The 20,561-nt window shown below is 30.9% G+C and overlaps 2 protein-coding genes and 1 long non-coding RNA gene across 3 annotated transcripts; all 3 read right to left on the minus strand.

Annotated features, from left to right (window-relative positions):
* On the minus strand, positions 1-20,347 carry LOC134280551 (multiple epidermal growth factor-like domains protein 11; the record flags this gene model as incomplete). Its single annotated transcript, XM_062762993.1, has 3 exons — positions 1-301; positions 19,159-19,308; positions 20,182-20,347. Coding segments are annotated over 3 exons (576 nt in total), but the record flags the coding sequence as incomplete, so codon positions are not given.
* On the minus strand, positions 9,408-12,537 carry LOC134280550 (multiple epidermal growth factor-like domains protein 10). The gene is made up of 3 exons (XM_062762992.1): positions 11,740-12,537; positions 11,080-11,179; positions 9,408-10,202 (listed from the first exon to the last, which is right to left on the minus strand). The coding sequence occupies exons 1-3, from the start codon at positions 11,975-11,977 to the stop codon at positions 10,181-10,183; spliced, it is 360 nt and encodes a 119-aa protein (XP_062618976.1). The 5' UTR covers positions 11,978-12,537; the 3' UTR covers positions 9,408-10,180.
* LOC134280554 (uncharacterized) lies at positions 12,728-14,612 on the minus strand. The gene is made up of 2 exons (XR_009994930.1): positions 14,244-14,612; positions 12,728-12,937 (listed from the first exon to the last, which is right to left on the minus strand). It is a non-coding gene; the product is annotated as an uncharacterized LOC134280554 (long non-coding RNA).
* Positions 20,348-20,561: the final 214 nt, after the last annotated feature.

The following is a 20,561-nucleotide window of genomic DNA, read 5'->3' on the forward strand; positions in this document are numbered from 1 at the left end:
AGTCATTAAAAAGTCTTGTTTGAAAAAGTATGTTTTTATTTTCAAAAGGCAGTGGGAGACGCACAATTTTCCTTTAGTTCAACTCTGCGTCTCTTATCGAAAAGTAATTCTCTCATTAACTTAATCATTTTACGATGATTTGCTAGATGTTTAGAAAATACGCTATTTTCACATTTGTCTCCGAGATATCCAGGTTCACATAATCCAGAACAGGATCCGGTCACGTGATGGCATGATTTGTTACCTCTGCAGTAACCACATTGTTTTCTACATTCGCTACCATACCAACCGGGATCGCAGACTAAAAAAGTAGAAGAACAAAAATGACATAAGAGAAATCTTGGTCACTAAGATTGATTGATTGATTGATTGATTGTATATTGTTTAACGTCCCTCTTGAGAATTTTTCACTCATATGGAAACGTCACCGAATGCCAGTGAAGGACTTCAAATTTAAAGACCTATACTCGGCACTCAGGGCCATTGAGCAGTAAGCGTGCCAGCGCCTACCGTGACACGGGACCTACGTTTTTAAAGTCATATCCGAAATAAGGTCATATCCGAAAGACCCGTGACTTTCACTTCTAGTGCCGAGCGCTTGGCGAAGGAACATTCACTACCTTTGTTTACGTCTTAGGTATGACGCGGCGCCGCGAACGAGAATCGAACCCGGGCCACTCGATCACGAAGCGAACGCTGTACCACTAGGCTACCGTGACCGGTTTGGTCACTAAGAATAAAAAAGATCAAGAGTATTTTTCGATTATAAAAATTTATACGCAGTACACATGTGTGAAGGAGACGTAAATATAAACCGGAAATTCCAAAGATGGGATCAGAGGCTAAGGATGAGTAAGAATCCTCCTCAGACGTATTAACTCTCAAGAAAACTTCCCAGATTATCTTAAGAGTTCTATTTTTTTAAAATGAATTTAATATCGATAGAAGCAACGATATTAGTTACCTTATTTTGCAAATATTGAAAGGAATTGTTAGGTAAAGAAACGTTTTTTTTTATTCTTTATGAAGATGAACGCGTATTGTATAAGCTACTTGAGTTTACTTTCACAGTTAATTGTTTCATTGTCATTTTTTACCCTCATCTTACAAATAGAACGATGAAGAATTTACATACGATTGTTGCATTTTTCCTGCTGATATCTAGGCTTACATGACGTAGGGCAGGATCCATTTCTATGATTGCATGCGATATTACCCTCGCAATGACCACATTGTTTTTGGCATCCACTTCCATACCATCCAGGATTGCACACTTGAAAAAACAAATAATATTTTTTGGTACTCTTTAAATATTGTTTTTTTCCCTTTTCAGATCAACTGCCTGAAAATAGACCTACTCAAACAACTTTTTTACACCCTTCTCCAGGGATTAAGATACAGATGTTCTACAATCTTTTATTTTTGATTTTATTTTTTCATTAAAATAAATGTTGCTATTTTCTAAGAGAAAAAAAGTCCAAGCTATATACCTGAGGATTACATTTTACCCATATTCGAGAGAGAGCAAGCAAAAATTGTTCGAAGATGACCTGATTAATTTCATTGGCATCTGTTTCCCTGCTCTTTTGTAAATTTGTTGGGAGAAAAAAAATTATAGCTGATGCAAGGCCTTTTGTACCCGTGAATGGGTTCACGGGTACTTAGTAAAATTGGATTAAATCTTTAAGAAGAGTAGTTTTTTCCTTGAATAAGTGTTTGGTTTTATGTCTCTTTACGTACCAATCGAACTCATTTGCCAGTGAAGGGTTTAAAATTTTACTTCACTCAGCACTCAGAGGCACCCAGGGACATTTAGCAACCAGACATATATATGTAGCGTGCCTCATAGTCAAATGCTGACTGAGGTCTTTCATACTAATTGTTTGTCCATAATTTAGAAGCTGAATTGGCGACGGTTTTTCATTTTTTTCCAGATCATAACAAGAGTCACACGGGAGATGTGACCGTTCGGCAGAGGATGCTCACTCCTCCATGAAACCAGACCCCATATCTGATGTTTTAGAGGTCCGTATCTGTCTGCTTCTCTCCTATTTTGTATTGTTTTATGGAATATAATATTGAACACTGTTCGTTTTCTCCATATTCGTCATCCAAAACATCAGTAACTTCTACCTGAATGTGGCGAACTCTTGACAAAGAAAGAAACAGGCTCTAGCTTTTACAAACAACTAAGGTATGTTGCTGTTGGGAATGTATCCAAATGCCCTTGAGTAACTTATTTTGAATTTGATTTAAGAAAGATGCAAAGACAGATAGATACAAACAGACGGACAAAACTGATGTCACTGTTTTAATGCAAAAGCCTTTCTGGTATGTGATCAATTGAGCTGATAATGCTAGTACTGACACTGCATCTAAAATTAATATTTAAGAAAATTATGCTCGTAAAAGCAATCTATTAGTTTAATGTACATATATACATTTTTTATAAGACATACCAATGTCTTTATTAAAGTATATTGAATTTCTTTCATCCAATTATTAACCTGAATCTATGTAAGATTTCAATGTCAATATTTCTTAATGACGTAGGGTTATCTTTATACCTTCCCCTTTTGTGTTATCGATGTTGATTTCACAGGTGGCCTTGCACTGTTCCTTCGTTTCGAAATTGTTTTCGTATCCCCTGCATCCTCCGTAGACAAATCATTTACATTCTTGTCCATTAAAATAGTACTTCTTATAAAATCCTAAACATGGACCGCTGATCATTGGCTGTTCGCAAATAGGGTTAGGCACTAAAAAGGGATATCATCAATGTGCATTTTAAAAATAATGTTACAAAAGATTTTTTTTGTAAATTTACCGCAGATTTTGTCGACTCATAAAAAGGCATTTATTCAACAAAGGTAAACTTTCTTGTGAAATTGTTCTCACTTCACAGTTATATTTAAGAGCTATAGATAGTCAAATTATAAATTTAAGACTAAAGATATTGTGTCCAAAGGCATCAAGAATTAGATTGATTGTTGAGTAAAGCACAACTCTTCGATTTATTTTACGAAATTGGTGCTTATTAGTGAAATTTCGTCTCTGTCTGTAAATATATGTAGTTAACTTTATTTTAACCACATGGATTTTAATTTAAATTCAGAGAGTGCTTGTGATTTTTTTTTTCCTTCATAAGTTATAAAAGATCAACCAGAAAATCCACTGCACCTGTATCAGTTTCATTTTGTCTACATCAACGTAAACACGAATATAAATCATCAAAACGGTTGTTGTTACCACCACATCCACCATAAAAGAACCGTTCACAGAGGCCAGATATGGAATTATAGAACCATTTAACAGAGTAATCCTTACATGTTCCAAGTTCAGAGTTCATTTAGCAAACTCCAACTGATGTCACCCAAGGTTCTACAATGGAAGCAAAAGTCTCTATGTCTTTAGCCAAACCGATTGGTACTTAAAATGGTGATGCTGATTGATTGATTGATTGTATATTGTTTAACAGCCTTCTCGAGAATGTCTCACTCATATGGAAATGCCACCACTTGCCGGTGGGGAGCTGCAAATTTTGTCCTATACTTGGCACTCAAGGCCATTAAGCAGGTAGGGATCTTTTTTCGTGCTAGCACATACTGCGACACGGGGCCTCGGTTTATACGGTCTCATATGAAGAACCGGTCTCCACGTCCCACAGTGGGATTCGAACCCGCGATGAAAGGATTGACTCCTTACCTCGCGACTCTAGAGCAAACGCTCTAACCACTGCGCCACGCGGGCGACAGGAAGATGGGAAAATTAAAATCTTAACCTAATCTTAATCTAAACATTAGCTACGGAAAATCAATTAAAAAGAATTCTAATGATGTGTGCAACTTTCCTTTAATTCATACTGAAATACAGAGATGACTTTGATTCAAAAGAATACAACGAAACATTAAAGGAATAAACAACAATCAATCTCAAATTGCATGTTTTCATGAGTTTTATTTAAAGAATGAAACCTATTTAAGGACGTTCGATCCTGGGCTTTTGAGTGGATTTTGGTCATGTCCTTTATTTATAAAATTCTGCATCAATATTAAGTATTTAGATTAAATCTGTATTTTGCAATGCAATTGAACTATATTCAATGAAAAAAAAACGCGATTAAATTCTATTTAAAGAATTAAACTAGGACTATATTTTGTGCCGGAAATTTTTTTAGACGAAAATGATCAGTCTTTCCCTTTTGAACTATAACAGTACTGTTTATTTTGAATTCCTATTTTTCCATGCTGGTTGCCCACAAAGCTGTTTTTTGCAGTGAAATATGTTATACTGGTTCTGAAATATCAATTAAGTTATTTCTTATGAATTCTATCAACAAAGTTTGACATACCCCGGTATATAATATATATATTCTGAAAATCCGGGAAAATATTCACCCAATTTTAACGTAAAAGTGACTCTTTTTTTAGTAATATCTGAAAATTTACATCATATACCCCCACTTTTGATGTTCTTTTCTAAATATTCAAGATAACTTTGACCTATTTGCTTAAAATCAGAAAAAAAATTAAGACTTTTAAATAATTTTCTTCCTAATTAAATTTTCAATGCCAGAAAAATCACCTTTTATGAGTGCAAAAAGGATAAATAGTTATTTATGCAAAGCAATATGAAACTTTCTCTTACTAGTCTTAGTTTCTTTTTTTTTTAAACATACTTAGAGTTCATTTTGTTTCTTGCTTTATTTGGATAAAAAATATTGAAGGGGAAACGTCGAAGATGTGATTTTTAATTAAGACACAAATATCAGAGCAAAAAAATTCATATTAAATGTACAGTAGCGCCAAAAGAAGCATATTGACCCCCGTTTTTTTATTTGAATTTTAATTAAGATATGTATGTAAAAATTAAAAATGTACCTGGCAAAAAAGTTTAAGACTTTAAATATCAGGATCGAACGTCGTTAATCTTTTTTTTTACGATATAACATAACTTTGGGCAGTTTACGCTTCGTAACCCGCGAAGCGGTTTATAAATAAGCGTAAACTGTCCCATGTTATGTTACATGGTATAACATAAGTTGAAATAAGCTTCATTTCTTATAGTTTACTTTCAGAACAGACAATAAGACAATTTTTCCTTCGAGATAGGGCATTGAATTTAGCATATTTCTAAAATAACGTCCAGCGGAGTAAAATGCTTTTAACGTTAATCATTGTGACGTAGGCTAGTTGTGTTATAAAACATAATTAAAATCTTCTAACCAATCAAATGAGTGTAACAGCTAGAATTAAATTATCAATATTGAGTCAACGTACATTTTAATGATACATGTAATACAATATAATTAGACAATAAATCTTAGAGTGTATATTAATGTTCTATTAGTCAAAACCTGCATGAGAAGTAGCATTTTGAATGGATTTAAAAACATTTTCATTCATTGAACCATGTCCAAAATTCTACAAAATCAAAAATCGAAACAAATTTGTTGTCTTTATGGTTAATCTTTCTCCAAAATTAAATGGCAATAATTGAGTATGAATTAGAATTTACAGACGGAAGGACAGACAGATAGGAAAATAATGGAAAAAGGGAGGAAAATGACCTACTTCTGATCCGTAAGGTCTTGTGGTCTTTGATCATTAAAATGTCAAAATAACTAGATACGTTTTTATTCAAGCAAATTTTTAAAAAAAATGAAAGGTTAATTAAAATGTGATCGAATTACAAAGCATTGTCATTCAGAGAACAAATGAGAAAAAAAAAGTAATTACTTACCAATTAAAAATACAGAGGACATCATTAAAATGTGAGCGCTGAGAAAATATATGGACCCCATCTTGCACTTCACATTCGTATAATTGTAAGTTTATTTGGATTAATAAGATATTGAAAATTCAAAAATTAATAAACTGTTTTCCGTATATCAATATTAAATACTTTTTCCCTGATACCCGCTTATAATGTTCACATTTCTTAAATTAACATTGAATTCCGAATAGAAAATTGCAACTACAACAATTATAAAGCTGCCCCCGCAATTGGAGTTTCAAGTTGTTGAAGATGTTATGTAGAATTACTAGGCTGAGAATTTATGGGGCAATCCAGGTTCAAGGAGAAAGAGAAAATCTATGTACACTGTATGTACTAAGAACAGACATTTATTATTATTTATTAAAACCATATGAGTATTTTCTCACCTGCGTAAAAATATAGACAAAAAAGTATTGCTGCATCTGACTGAAAGCAATGAATAGAAACAAGCAGATCCGTTTTGATATGAGAAGGATTTTGTGAAAAAAAGTACCATGACCTTCGTGTCAACATTTATATATAATGTATCAAAGACATTTTATCTATAAAAATATATATTTCTAATTCTCACACTCACTAATTGTATCATTTAGAACATTGCATAAATGGGTCGGTTTTATTTAATGCATGTTTTACCTCATATTTTCTATCGTCTTTGAATTCACAACTCACTGTTTTCACCTGCCCATAGAAACTATTTTTTCATGGGTGATTTCATACCTAGGAGCTTGTTCTAGTGCGGACGATTCCTTATATGGGGTAGCTTCTTTTCATAAGATAAAAAAAAACAGTCTAGTTAAAGGAGGCTAGGGGGTCAGCAAATTATTTTTTCATTAACTTAAATTTTTGGATATGGTATCTTTAGCTGTCAACTATCATTTGGCAAAGAAAAATTTCAAAATTTTGATTTTAAAATTTGATCAGTTTATTATATCTTTATATGGAGCTCTTCTTCTAAAGGAGATCAAAATAGTCTAAAAATTGCCACGACTACCCAGCCTCTTTTAAGTCAAAACTTTACCAAACGTAAGGTCGATTAAACGACCATGACAGATGCAATCTTTTATTAATTTGAATGTGTAATGACGTATCTAGACAAATATGGGTGCGACCACCTCTCCCTTACCAATATTCAAACCAGAATGGAATACCTTTTCCTCTTATAAAGTGAAGTACGCCCTGGTTACATTATTTTTAAAATCGGATGTAGTATTTTTATAGTCTGAGCACCAGGAGATTATGCAGAAATGAATGCATTATAAATAATTTAATAAAACCGCTAATTATAAGTTAGATTAAGTAAACCAGTATAAAAATAAAATTGTGCGAAAAAAATGAAATCAAGTAGCCAGAATGTGACAAATAAAAATTTTCTTTTAAAATTTTGATAAACAAAATTTTTAACTTCCATGAAAACACAACTGTTGAAATTTAAACTTTTCACCTATGCTTACAGTGTGATCTACAACATTATATATTCAGTTCACAGATGTTTTCCTAGTTTCACTTGTGAAAACTGTCTCCAACATGTGTTGCTCTGGGAATTTGTAATTTCAAGAAAATCAATGTCTGTAAAAAAGAATAAAAATGAAAATCCTTATGCAGAGTAGAAAAGTTAAATAATAAAATTGGACAAGTTTATTGTACATACCTTCAAATGTAATATCATCCTCACCATCTGCATTCTGGGGTGGCAGCACAGCGGCAGGGTTGGTAGATAAACCCAAAACATTTTTTGTTTTTTCGCTGAAAAAAAATGTATTTCTATGTATTTATAAGTAATATAATTTAAACAAATCATAAATATTTTGTTACATGTATGATTATATAACAATTTAATAACTGAATTCCCATAATAGCCCTTGAAATAGACATGGCCATGTCCATTCATCGCAAACATGAGCTGAACAACTCCTTATGCTGCTTTCTGATTGGTGTAATTGACGTGATAAAATCTGTCTAATTCTGTGATAGAAGTTTCTTTCAAACAGTGGTTTGTGTAAAAATTCATTTTTTGAGAATTTTTTTAAAAAGCTACTTTTCATACTTGAGTTGGCCCATTTATCCAAAGCACATCTAAATCTTTGTTCAGTTTTTCGATGTAGGTCACAAAAGATAATATGGGCAATGCGGTTGATCTTTAATCAAAAACCTTGACTGTTACTTTCGTCATCTTTGTGGTTCTTTGTACGTGATCTCGTTGCAAAATACAAATATTGTTCACTATCTGTACCAGTAGAAAAGTCACTAATTCTTAAACCTATTAAATTCTCCCTTCCTCTATTACAAAAATAGAGCATGTAATGAACAAAGACTTTGTCTTGTATGGGACATTTACAATTAAAAAAAATAAAGTTTCTGTAAATCTGATCTTGTAATGGGTTCTTTGTGTACTACTGCTCCTTTGCCCTCCTTTTTAATTTTGGCACACAAAAAATACCGTATTTGCCTTTAAAATCAATCATTTACATATTATCTTTCTTTTCTTCATGAAATACTTCTGTAAACCATGTCTGATTGATATCATACTTCTCTTTGCATAAGCTTCTCCATCTGCACTTCGTAAACCCCCATAAAATACTTTAAGAAATTCCTGGAGCTCGGATTTCGGTATTGCGTACAAGTCGGAAACATCTCGTCCAGTTTCATCACAGAAGCTTCAAAACACTTACACTTGAACTGATCACCCGAATTGTGTTTACTGATTTTTTTTTTTTTCAATTAGATTGTTCAAATCACTGGAACTAAAAAAAGCGAAGTTGCTTTTCCGTCATTTTGAATCGCCCACTGTTGACGTTTGCTTAGCAACTGAATGTCGAACCCGAGCTTAAATATATGTAAAAACACGTGAACGTGATAAAATAGTGACATAACTGTTTAATGTTTCCGGCCGGACATAACTGTTTCCGGTGTGACTCGGCATTTTTCAGGGTTTATAGCGAAACTTATCACATTTGTGATATAATAGGAAAACTTGTTCAAAAATGTTATATAAAGAATTGACTGCATTACATCTGTATGACTAATTTTATAGAAACGCTAGGTTATGTTAGATTAATCAGTAAAAATTAAAACAAAATTATACGAAAAAATGAAATCAAATAGTCTGAATGTGCTTTTTTCTAATACAACAAAATTGTAAAGCATCAAACACAATTGTTGAACTCTTCACCTATCTATGATACGATCTATTATTTATATATTAGAAGGAAGAGTTAACTTGATAAGACCTCAAGAAGGCTCTCAATTATCTGTTCATTACCTCTAGAAAGTACGTATAACTAGTCATCTAAGCCTTTCGTTACATTTTGTCTATTAAAGTAGATCCATTGACAATCCCTGTATAACGACGTTAAATTTTAATGAAGAATTGCTTAACTAGATTTTTTTGTGTGAAATTATAACACTATAATGTCAGAATTTAAGCCCCGTATGAACAGACATTCAATGACAAAGGGTGAAACTGACTTTCAGTAAACTAAAACCAACAAGGTTTCTTATACAGGTTTCTTTCCATATATTGCAGTAAATATTCAGCTGATGATTTTAAAAACAGTTTTTCTGTCTTAGTGCCCATTTGAAAATTTTGTCAAAAATCCATATTTTGTCACTAAATATAATATTCTAAATAGCAGAAAACAAGCTTTAATGTGCAATTTTTTACATTCATGATAAGAAACAAATATAGTTAAATACATGGAGAAATCAAGTATTTTTTCATCAATTAGAAAAATAATCGATGGAAATGAGTAACATCCATGGAACATTTACAAATTAAAAAAAATTATAATTGTTTGTATCGACCCCGTTAAAATTTCAATTTATAAAAAAATAAATTCTTCAATTTTACAATAATTAAGACAAGGTGTTTAAAAAGGCTGGAAAGATGTAGGTAATTATTATTCCTACCTCCAAAAATATATACCACTTACAACCCAAAAAGTTTACTAATTTTTTTTTAAATGAATTGTATTTCCATATTAACACAAGCATATACACACAAATTTATATTATATTTAAAGAATATGAGGGGTAATTACAAAAAAGATTATGAATGTACGCTAAGCAATACAGAAAATACATATACTGTACTGTAAGATATTACGATAATTTAATTCCTATCTTTACAATGTATACATACACAAGAAAATTTACAATACAATAAAATATAGAACTTTACAATGTATACATGCACAAGAAAAATTACAATACAATAAAATATAAAACATCTGGTATAACTCGCCATTCTTTCTTTAAATGTTGGGGTAATAATTATTTGCAAAGGGCAAGCATTGCAAAACAAGGGATGCAGAAGAAGCGTTTTAACAGAATTCAAAAAATCAAATGGAGTTTCTTCAAATGTTGGAGCTTGTCATTCCGGTGTTCGATATTAGAAATCATTTCACATAGCAGCCAACCTCTCCCTGTAAAAGAAAAACAATTACACCATGAAGTATGAAATTTAGCATTGAATATTATTATTCTTGCACAATCTTCTCTGCTAATATGAACATTGTATGACACATGATGTTGTCAAATAAAAATCAAGCTTAATCAAATAATTTATTATGAAAACACTGAATTTCCTTTGGATGGGTGTAATTTTCCTTGTTTTCATAGTATTAAGAGATCCACGAACAATCTTCTTTTTAGAAATGATAAATTTTCGATTTACATTAGAATATTTTATCAGCTTAAAATGTACGATTTTCAATCAAATCTCCTCGAAAAAGTTTTCTTCTTAAACCGTGAAAATTGAAACCCCTTGTAATAAACAATTCAAACAAATATCATACGTGTGAATTACTTATTCATTTTAAAATCCTTATTCACCTTACTGTAATCATAAAACATTTAGCAGGGTATTTTATTTAGCGATTTTGGCGGAAAGCAGAGTCCGCTAATTCAAGTGCATTGCTAAATGTTTAATGTACATTTAACATTTATAACTAGCACATTCAGACAGCACTAAAATAAATCTACGTTAATTGTTTTAAAAAATGAATTTCCGCCAAATATCGTACACGACAAATACATGTATAATACATTTACATGTATACAAAAGACGATAAGTTTGTAAAACTCAGATATCTTTTCACGTAATGTTTATGAAAAAAACTGTATTTACGTCTATATAATATCGTTAATTTTTAAGACACAAACTTTTTCATCGCCCTTGATGAGAAACGGCTAAAACAAGGCTTAGACAATGGAACATTTAAAGTGACAAAAACCCTCGAATAAACAAATAGAGCACTAGCTAAAAAAGTGGCAATTATATGCTTATTGTTATTGAAGTACCTTTTCAAAACAAGTGCAAACAGTATGCTGAAACAGGCGATACTTGTGGTAATTCCTGCCACTTCAACTATTGATGTCATCCGCCGTTGTAATGCATGAGCTTAAAGAAGAAACAAAATCAATTATTTTATTGAAATATAATATCCCAGTAAATATCATTTTTTTCTTTTTGTAAAATTTGAAGTTATTTTAGCATGTACATGAAAAAATATCCATGTTGTAAATATAATGACCAGGAATTATTTCTCAGAATTCCCAACAATCGGTCAAAATATCCGAAATCATATATTTAGAGATAGGACATTTCATTTTTACCAACTGATAATTATATTGAAGTTTTTAATACTTATTTTGTTTTATGTAATGACGATATATACGGTCCATTTTAAATAGTATAATCATGGAATGTAAAAGTTAATAAAAATTGTCATATCTCATGCCTGCCTCCAATCATTTACATGTAGTCATGTAACATCATAAAATTTATGAATACATTTTCTTAAAATAGGCTATGTACACGCATAACAGTTTTGTTTTAAAGTAAATGATGTACATAAAAAAAATCACACCAGCTTTATAATATTGTAATACAGATTGAGCTGATATGTACTAATTAGAGTGACAAATACATTTCATTACGGTTCATAATTAATACAATACCGTCGATACAGAATGCCCCTGTGTATCCCTCTCTGCATTTCTCGCACGTCCCGTTCTTTTTATCGCACACCGAGAGACAGCCCTCACTACAAACAGATTTACATTCAGATCCATAAGTTCCATCCGGGCATACTGTAAAATATGATATAAAATTATTTAAAATGTTTAAAACAAGATGTAATATATAACTAAATGTGCACATACGATTATTTTCTCTTATCTGAAACATATGGATCATCACTCAAACAAAAAAAATATACAGCATATTTTACATGTAATACATGTAGAACATATTTTTTGCTTCCGTAAATGTTTTTAAAATATCAGACCCAGCAAAGCTTTTAATTTCTTAGTCTTTAAGAAGAAAGAAAATAAGCTTTTCTTTTAAAATATGGCAATGACAATAGAGGCGGCAAATTAATTGCTAATATATTTCTAGGTACAGTGTATTTCTAAATAAGAAATACACATGATATCAAATTGATTATACTTGTTATCAAATATTTAATTGTATATCACAAGCCAAGGATGGACTAAGGGAATACATTTTATAATACACTGATGCAAATATTTATACTGATTTTTAGAATTATTATATCAGATAATGTTTTCGACATGCAATCACTTATTCCAAAACATTTTTTTTGTAATGTCTATGTCAGCATTGATGCATTCATTCCACAAAAGATTTATACTGCATGCTTTTTATTCAACATAGTATCCTTTTGCATAGTAATTACACTATATACATGTATAACTTATTCACAATTATATATTTATGCTGCTAAGTATTAATACTGCATGTTATTCGAAGCAATTTATATAACATACAATTATGCTGAATACCATTAAAAGAGATGAAATCATTAACATTCATTTTTTTAACATTTTTTAAAACACGTTTTAAGTCGCGTGATGGATAATTTTAAAATGTTTATGAAATTTTATTTTATTTTTTTATCGTCTTCCCAAAATACAACAACAGATGTGAAATTTGTCATGATTTATTTCATAGAATTAATGCACTATTTAAACATGATCAAAATGTAAACATATTTTGAAAAATGTTGTCATAAGAGGTGCAAAATCTACAGTCAACAATATCTATTCCTTCTTCAGATTCTCTGTTTTCAGATTTACAGCATATTTTCTGTTGTCAGTCTTGGGGTCAATTTGTTTTGGATTCAATTATCGTTATCTAAAAAATACAAAATTACAATTAAATTAGAAAATGTTGTTAAGGTTTCTTTCAGTTAATAAAATATAAATATACGAGATTAGAGATTTTCTAAACATTTCTCCTTAATTTAAGTTGATATTATAGCTCAATTAATTTTATATTATGCATGAAATCATATAATTATACAGTTTTACTACTCTATATCAGAACAACTCTCAATACAGTGACTGCGAATCAGCAAAGAATTCCCCCCTGTTTTAACAAAACAAAAAGAAAGGAAAAAAAATCAAATTATTCAAATCAAAGATTTGATACATAAAAAAAAGATGGATACTTATGCTGCAATATACCTTCATCACCTGCATACTGAGCTTATATACGTCTTTAGTTGAATCGATTCGCAAGAGCTTGCTCTATGTATAAACAATTTCTAAAACGATGTAAACTATTTAAAAAAATTGATGAAACAAGAATATCACCAGTCTCTTTTAAAGTCATCATTTCGTTAGTTCTATGGTTGATACAATGACCTCGTTAGCAAATACAATATATCATTAAGACAAATGCTGACTGACGTATTTCCTAATAATTGTTAGTCCACTATTTATACAACGAGTTGACGATGGATATTTCCGTCATTTCCTGATCATGACAAAGAGCACAAGGCAGGTATGACCGGTCTGCAGGGGATGCCTCCATAGCACCCCATCCCACCTCTGATATTTTGAGGTCCGTATTTGCTCTGTATTGTTTAATGGACTTTGATATTGAATGCTATTCGTTATCTCCATATCCTTCACGGTAAGAATTGATTTTACTAAAGTACTCATATTTCTTGGACAAAAGTATCTTTAATGCCCATGTAAAATTGATTTTCAAAAATTCGTATTTATTTTCATAAACTACCCTACATCGCACTGTAATAATATCGATTAACAAAAAAATAACACAGTGAAGAATACATACTTCCTACAGTCCACTTAAGAAAATCAAAATTTCCCTCAGGAGTTTTCGAAGCAGAAAAAAAGAACCGTGATTTTTTCAACAGAATCTAACATTTTGTTTCATATTAATGCTGAATGTAGAATAAAGGCATAAAAATTCAAAATTTAAATCGTATTATTTTACCAACCTATCTTCTCTCTTCCCTCTACAAAAAAAAGGCTCACTGGATTTTTTCTCTCAATTTTTAGCACGTTTATTATACATTTCTTCAATTAATTAATTAATTAATAAGAATCGTTACTGCAATAATGCAAAAAAAGACAAGGGCATTTTTTAAAAGCTTATCTTGTTTAAAGTATTTTTATATATTCACACATACCTCAGTAGTGATCCTGAACAATAAACAAATATCCAGCTTAAAATGCTTTCTGACATGAGACCTGAAATGCAAAAATGCAAAATCTTAGTAATAATATGAAATATGTTTCATTGTAATTAAATAGAAAAGATATGAAGAACCACGCTCTTAAATAATTTGCACATTTTTTCTCCTCAAATTTCTTAAGTGTATTACACAAACATCTTAAGAGAGGAACCAATGAACAATTAAATCTTTTCAATTAATTCTACTGCAATAAGGAAGTAATCAGCGTAAGTGAACATGTATGTCTTCACTAAGTATAGCAAAACACTCAACATCTTTAAAGTTGCTTTCAAATACAAAAAAAAAGAATTAGTTGAAAGTGCGTCATTAGATGTATGCATTATGATGTGTCATTAGATGTATGCATTATTTTTTTTTTCAAACAAATATGAGCTTTTATTATCTAATTTCAGTGATATTCCAGTCAATACATTACAGATGTTTATGTTTATTTCAAAGAATTGAAACTAACCATGAAAACATAAACTATAAAGAAGAATATATATTCCATTCCACTGTAGATACACATTACAGTGTAAATGTATCTTTCTTTGCAAGATAGGCACTGCCAGATAATATTTTTAAAATCGTGTTAGACTAAGGAAACAAACATTAAACACCTCATTAGGTGATTACAATTATAATTGCAAAATTCAGAAATGAAAGCTAATTCCATTCAAGAAATATATGCATGTAGTAATTAAATTAAAATAATTTTTCATTCATCTCTGTTATTGCATTCTATCTGATTGGCTCAAACTAGATCGCATGATCAAGAATAAAAAGTGTAATGGACTGAATGTTTCTATGTAAAAAAAAAATAACCTGTTGTTTCTAAAATTGGAAGCGTTTTCTGTAAAGCAATAATAATGCTGACGTAACAATAGTTTTTGTAAACTGGATGTGTCTGAAAATAGATACTGCTTTTCATAACTGTAACGTCATAATGCAAATGACATAACAATGCCATATATGAGGAGGAACTGAATATAAGAAACAAGAATTTTAAGAAATTTCTCATTAATTAAGTGATAAAAAATTAATAAAACGATAAAATTATAGTCATTTGATTCGGTACAATCCCTAGATATATAGACCTTAGAGAAACAATATTGATCGAGCACAACGGGATGTCCGTAAAGTTTATGGACATGTAAAAAATTATATAAAAGTTTGTCATTGAAATTTATTATTACCATATCTTTAATCCTCTACTATGAGTGAATTGAAAATGTAAAAATGTAAAAACAATTTTAATTTTGAATGTTTAATAACAATTATGGCTTCATAATAAGCCTTTGAATGGAGACCCGGAGCGCCACAAAATTTTAATTGAAAAATTATTTATCAGTTTATAAATTTCTTTTATTTTTATACGATTCTGAGGAAATCTGGATCACTTCTAAATAATAAGGTTAACAGACGTTAACAAAATGCCTGAACAACAAAAGATGGAACATATTGAGACAGGATCGAACTTGCTGAAAAAGGAGACGTTTTTGGAATTGGTGGAGCAGTGAACAGTGATTAAATTCTTTGTAGACATCGGAAAAACACCTACAAAGACTAATACATTTTGTAAACAATCGGGGAAAGATAGTAAAAGACGCTGTACATTAGTATTTAAGTGGCATATAATATTTTCAGACAGAAGGAACGGTTTACAGGATGACATGCGTATAGAAAAATAATCATTCCGAGATTGCAGTGCTGTAAAAAATCAGTCAATAACGTGGTCATGACTTTCCGTAAATAAAATCTTTTTACGCAAACAGAGTTTGGACGATTGCAGAATATGAGACAGACATTGTTAACTATTATTTTGCGTATGAAATGAACATTTTGTGCACATTTGTATGACTCGTTAAAGCGACTCAAGAAATGTTTTGAGTTAAACAGTGACTATGTTGAAAAATTTTGACGCCGGGTAACGTCAAATAATTTTCGTTTTAATGCTCCGGGTATGAGTGCCTGTCTTTTTTGTATCTGATAAAAATTTAACCATTTGTGCTTTGTTTTTGTTGAAAAATTGAATATTTATAAAATGAAACATGGATTAAATGAAAATAATAGTTTCATCTATTTTATCAATGTTTGTCAGTAATTATCAATGTAGTCCACGAACTTTACGGACAACTCTCGTATATCTAGGGATTGACCTCATCAAAAGGCTATAATTGTATAATAACAGATTTGTTTTGCAACAGATTTGACCATACTATTTGAAAACCTTTTGAACTACTTTGCAAATTTATTTTTTAGTTCATAGCTTGTCGCAACAAACTCCGATCATTTAAATAGCATTTTCTTACAGTTAAATGCCACAAACGTAATTTTTTTTATAATAAACCTTTTTATAAAGTTAAATATGAAATTTTAAATATGTATATATACCTGATAACATCTTCTGAAAAAAGCACGTTCATTACCAATTGAACTTTAAACCATTTTGTTTATTTCTTATTCAAACCTTATTCAAACAGATTTAAAGGGGATGGGTATCATTTGTCCATAATTGTTTTATAATAAACTCAGAACTGAAAAGAATTCGACATTGAAAGCAGCATGATGATTCCAATTTCATTAACAGACATCTGTCGTAGAAAAATAAAAAAACGGCACATTCTACAACTTATAAACTTAGTATTATCTTTTCGCTGGTTATAGACATTGAAATTTTTGGAAAATAATACTACAGTAAACTTGTAAACATTTGCCCTGCTCGACATACAACTGGCTCCGACCGTTTCAACGTTGTTTTGAGGTATTGACTGTAACGTCACAATGCCCGTACATGCACATACGAATTCAAGCGACTATTCGCTACTATGCAGTGTTAAAAATATGCTTGTGTATACAATATAAAAACTATTTATGGACCGTAAAACAATACATTAAATCTTGAGGAGATTAAAGTATACAGAAAGTATTTACGAGTTAACTTGCTTTTAATCACACACTAGTTTAAAATTTAGGCGACAACTATAAAATTAATGAAAAAAATAAATAAAAATAATTCACATAACTGAGAAACTTGTAAAAAAAAATGAAATAAACTCTTGTAAAAGATATTTAATAATTCAGAGAAACATATAAAATGAGAACATTTCATTTTATTTGTCTTTTATGATTATACTTGATCATTTAATTTTACAATACCAATGCAACAAATAATTAAGGTTACATTTTGCTTTTATTATATACATGTCTACATCACTCAAATGGATAACTCACGATTATGCTGATATCCTTGTTGGAATATACAAATCTTTAAGCTAAACAAACCAAGATAAAATCATGTCAAATGCATTTATACGAGTACAAAGTTCTCAAGCTCTTATCAAAAACATTTATCTCTTTGAAGTCGGTAGGGAACACAACGTTTACTTTCATTTCAAATCTTTGTATTTTTAAAAGAAGGAAGTCTCTGATTGGGTTCAGAATTTTCCTCTGTATTGCAATAAGTTGGGGAAATTTGCTTTTTTCATATTTATCACCTTGATACTAAAAGCGCAAAACAGGATCAAGTCACATGATAACAAGACATTTACATGTAGTTTAACATGGCTCTTACGAAAAAGTTTTACGTTTAAAAGTCTGTGGGAGATGTTCAATTATATCTCAAATCAATTTTCATATTATATGAGTACAAAGTTCTCAAACTCTTTACAAAAACATTTATCTCATATAAAGTCGGTAGGGAACACATCGCTTGATCTCAGTTCAAATCCACGTCTTTTCAAAAGAAGCAAGTCTCTGAATGATTTCGGAATTTTCCCCTCCATTGCAAGCAGTTGAGAAAGCGACAAACAGGATCCAGTCGCGTGATAACATTACACTTACATGTAGTTTTACATGTCTCTTTTGAAAAAAATTCAAATTTAAAAGTCAGTGGGAGATGTTTCATTACTTCTCAAATCAATTTTGCGTCTTTTGTTCGCAAGCAATTCTCTCATCAACCTAATCATTTCTCTCTGATTTGCTAGATGTTCTGAAAACACACATTTATCTCCAGAATATTCGGGTTCACATAACCCAGAACAAGATCCGGCCACGTGATGGCATGGTTTGTTACCTCTACAGTAACCACAACGTTGTTTACACTCTCTACCGTACCAACCATCATCACAAGCTAGAGAAAATGAAAAGAAAGAAAAAATAACTAAAAGGTTTTCATGTGATTGATTAATTGATCGATTAGGTATTGTTTAACATCCCTCTTGACAATTTTTCACTCATGGAGACGCCACCACTTGCAGATGTAGAGAATTTTATCCTATAATTGACACTCAGGGCCATTGAGTAGGGAGTCGTCTTTTTCGTGTCAGCACCTGCTGCTACACGGGAAATGTGTTTATATGGTCTCATCCGTAGGACTGGTAGTCACATCAAAAAGAGGGATTCGAACCCGCGACGCAAGGATCAACTCCTTACTTTTCGACTATAGAGCAGACGATCAAACCATTGCACCATTGCGCAGATTAATGTGATAGACCATCACTGCTTATCGTCAAACATGGTGCAATTTACAACAAATAGATATATCGCCCTCTTGGCGCAGTGCATGGTAACAGCGTCTGCTCTAGAGTCGCAAAGTAAGGAGATGAACCTGATGTCACTGGTTCGAATTCCACTTTGAGACCGTATGGACAGAGGTCACGTGTTACAGTAGTCGCTGGCACGAAAAAAAAATCTTTACTGATAGTGAAGGACAAAATTTGCATCTCTCCTTTTGCTATAAGATGAATATAATGAAAACTTTTTGTTAATTTAGATATTACATTTATATTATTATAGATGTTAAATTTCATTTCATTGCAAACTAAAATTGCTGCTCATTTGAAATTTGAAAAAAGATTAGTTTTTTAACCTTCGTTACATTTCCTGTCTTTGCTGCGCTTCCACCCTGGTGCACAGTTCCCATCAGGACAAGAACCATTTACGGGGTGACAGGTTGCTTTATTGGCGCAATGTCCACAGGTAGAAATACAATTCTTACCATATGCCCCCTCTTCACATGCTGCAGTTAATGTAGATTACGAATGCATTTTAAAACAGAATCAAAATTATTCCATGAAGTTAGTGAAGTAAGAGTTTTGTTTAAAGAAATGATTTAAAATATTTTAGTGCATGTTTCCAACTGTTGTCTTTCATTTTCTGCAAATGTTACATGGGTTGATTTAATAAAAAAAGTGATTTTTTAAAGAGAAATTGTTATGATGTTTTTCAATATAAACCATTACATGTAGTTCTCAAGAATTATTTTTTTTATTTATGAAAAAGTCTTTTATATATAGTCAATCCATAGCGAAACAAACAATTAGGTATTCATTACTGTATATTATATGAAACTAAATATATTTTTAGAGGTCCATGAAAAAATAAATTATTTTAATACTACTAAAAAATAACTTTTTTATGCTACATATGTCTGTATGATTTTCGTGTGATTATTTTTTAATTTGTTATAGATACGCTTCTAGGCTAACATTCCATTCGTAACGTCATCAGATTTTAAAATTGGAAAAGGTCAATATTTCATTTTAAAATATTATTTTTAAATAAATTACTTTAAAAAGATTTCAATTTGGAGCATATATTAACCCGAAACCTTTAAAAATCCTAAGAAATCATTATTGCGTGTATATTGAATTATTTTGATACTGATTTGATACAAAAAAGCATATTCTACAAACAATTACAAAATGTAATCTCTGAAGGAGAAAATTCATGTTAAAAAATTATCGAAAACAGTTGAAAGTCATCATTAAACAAATTTTATTGCTGATCAATGGCTTTATCGGCAGATATGTATGATATAAAATTTATTCATATATTTAAAGATCTTTGAAAAATAGGCATACTGTTTTACGCAAAAGTGAAAAGCATATACCTTGATTGCATCTTCGATCGCTAGAATGTATCCAACCTGGATCACAGAAACCGGAAGGACAAAAACCTGTCACGTGATCACATGTTGTTTTGTTTCCACAATGTCCACATGGAAGACTACAATTCCTACCGTAGAAACCCTTCTTGCATTCTAGAAATACGTAATGTTTATTTTCAGAGCATTGTAATCAAATTTTAAATAATTAATGAAAGGCATTTTTTTGTACACAAATACATGCAATTTGGAATATTATTCTTGTGAATTGTTGAAAAAAAAATGTATCTATTAATTTTCTTTTTTAATTTTCATCGTGAAGTACGTGTGTACATTATTTTAATATTTCAATGAGAAATGTAAAAATTCATGCGTAGAAAGTCTGT

The sequence above is a fragment of the Saccostrea cucullata genome, unplaced genomic scaffold (genome assembly GCF_032062105.1).
Source record: "Saccostrea cucullata isolate Sc308-1 unplaced genomic scaffold, CSIRO_AGI_Scuc_v1 ctg1530, whole genome shotgun sequence".
Taxonomy (NCBI): domain Eukaryota; kingdom Metazoa; phylum Mollusca; class Bivalvia; order Ostreida; family Ostreidae; genus Saccostrea; species Saccostrea cuccullata.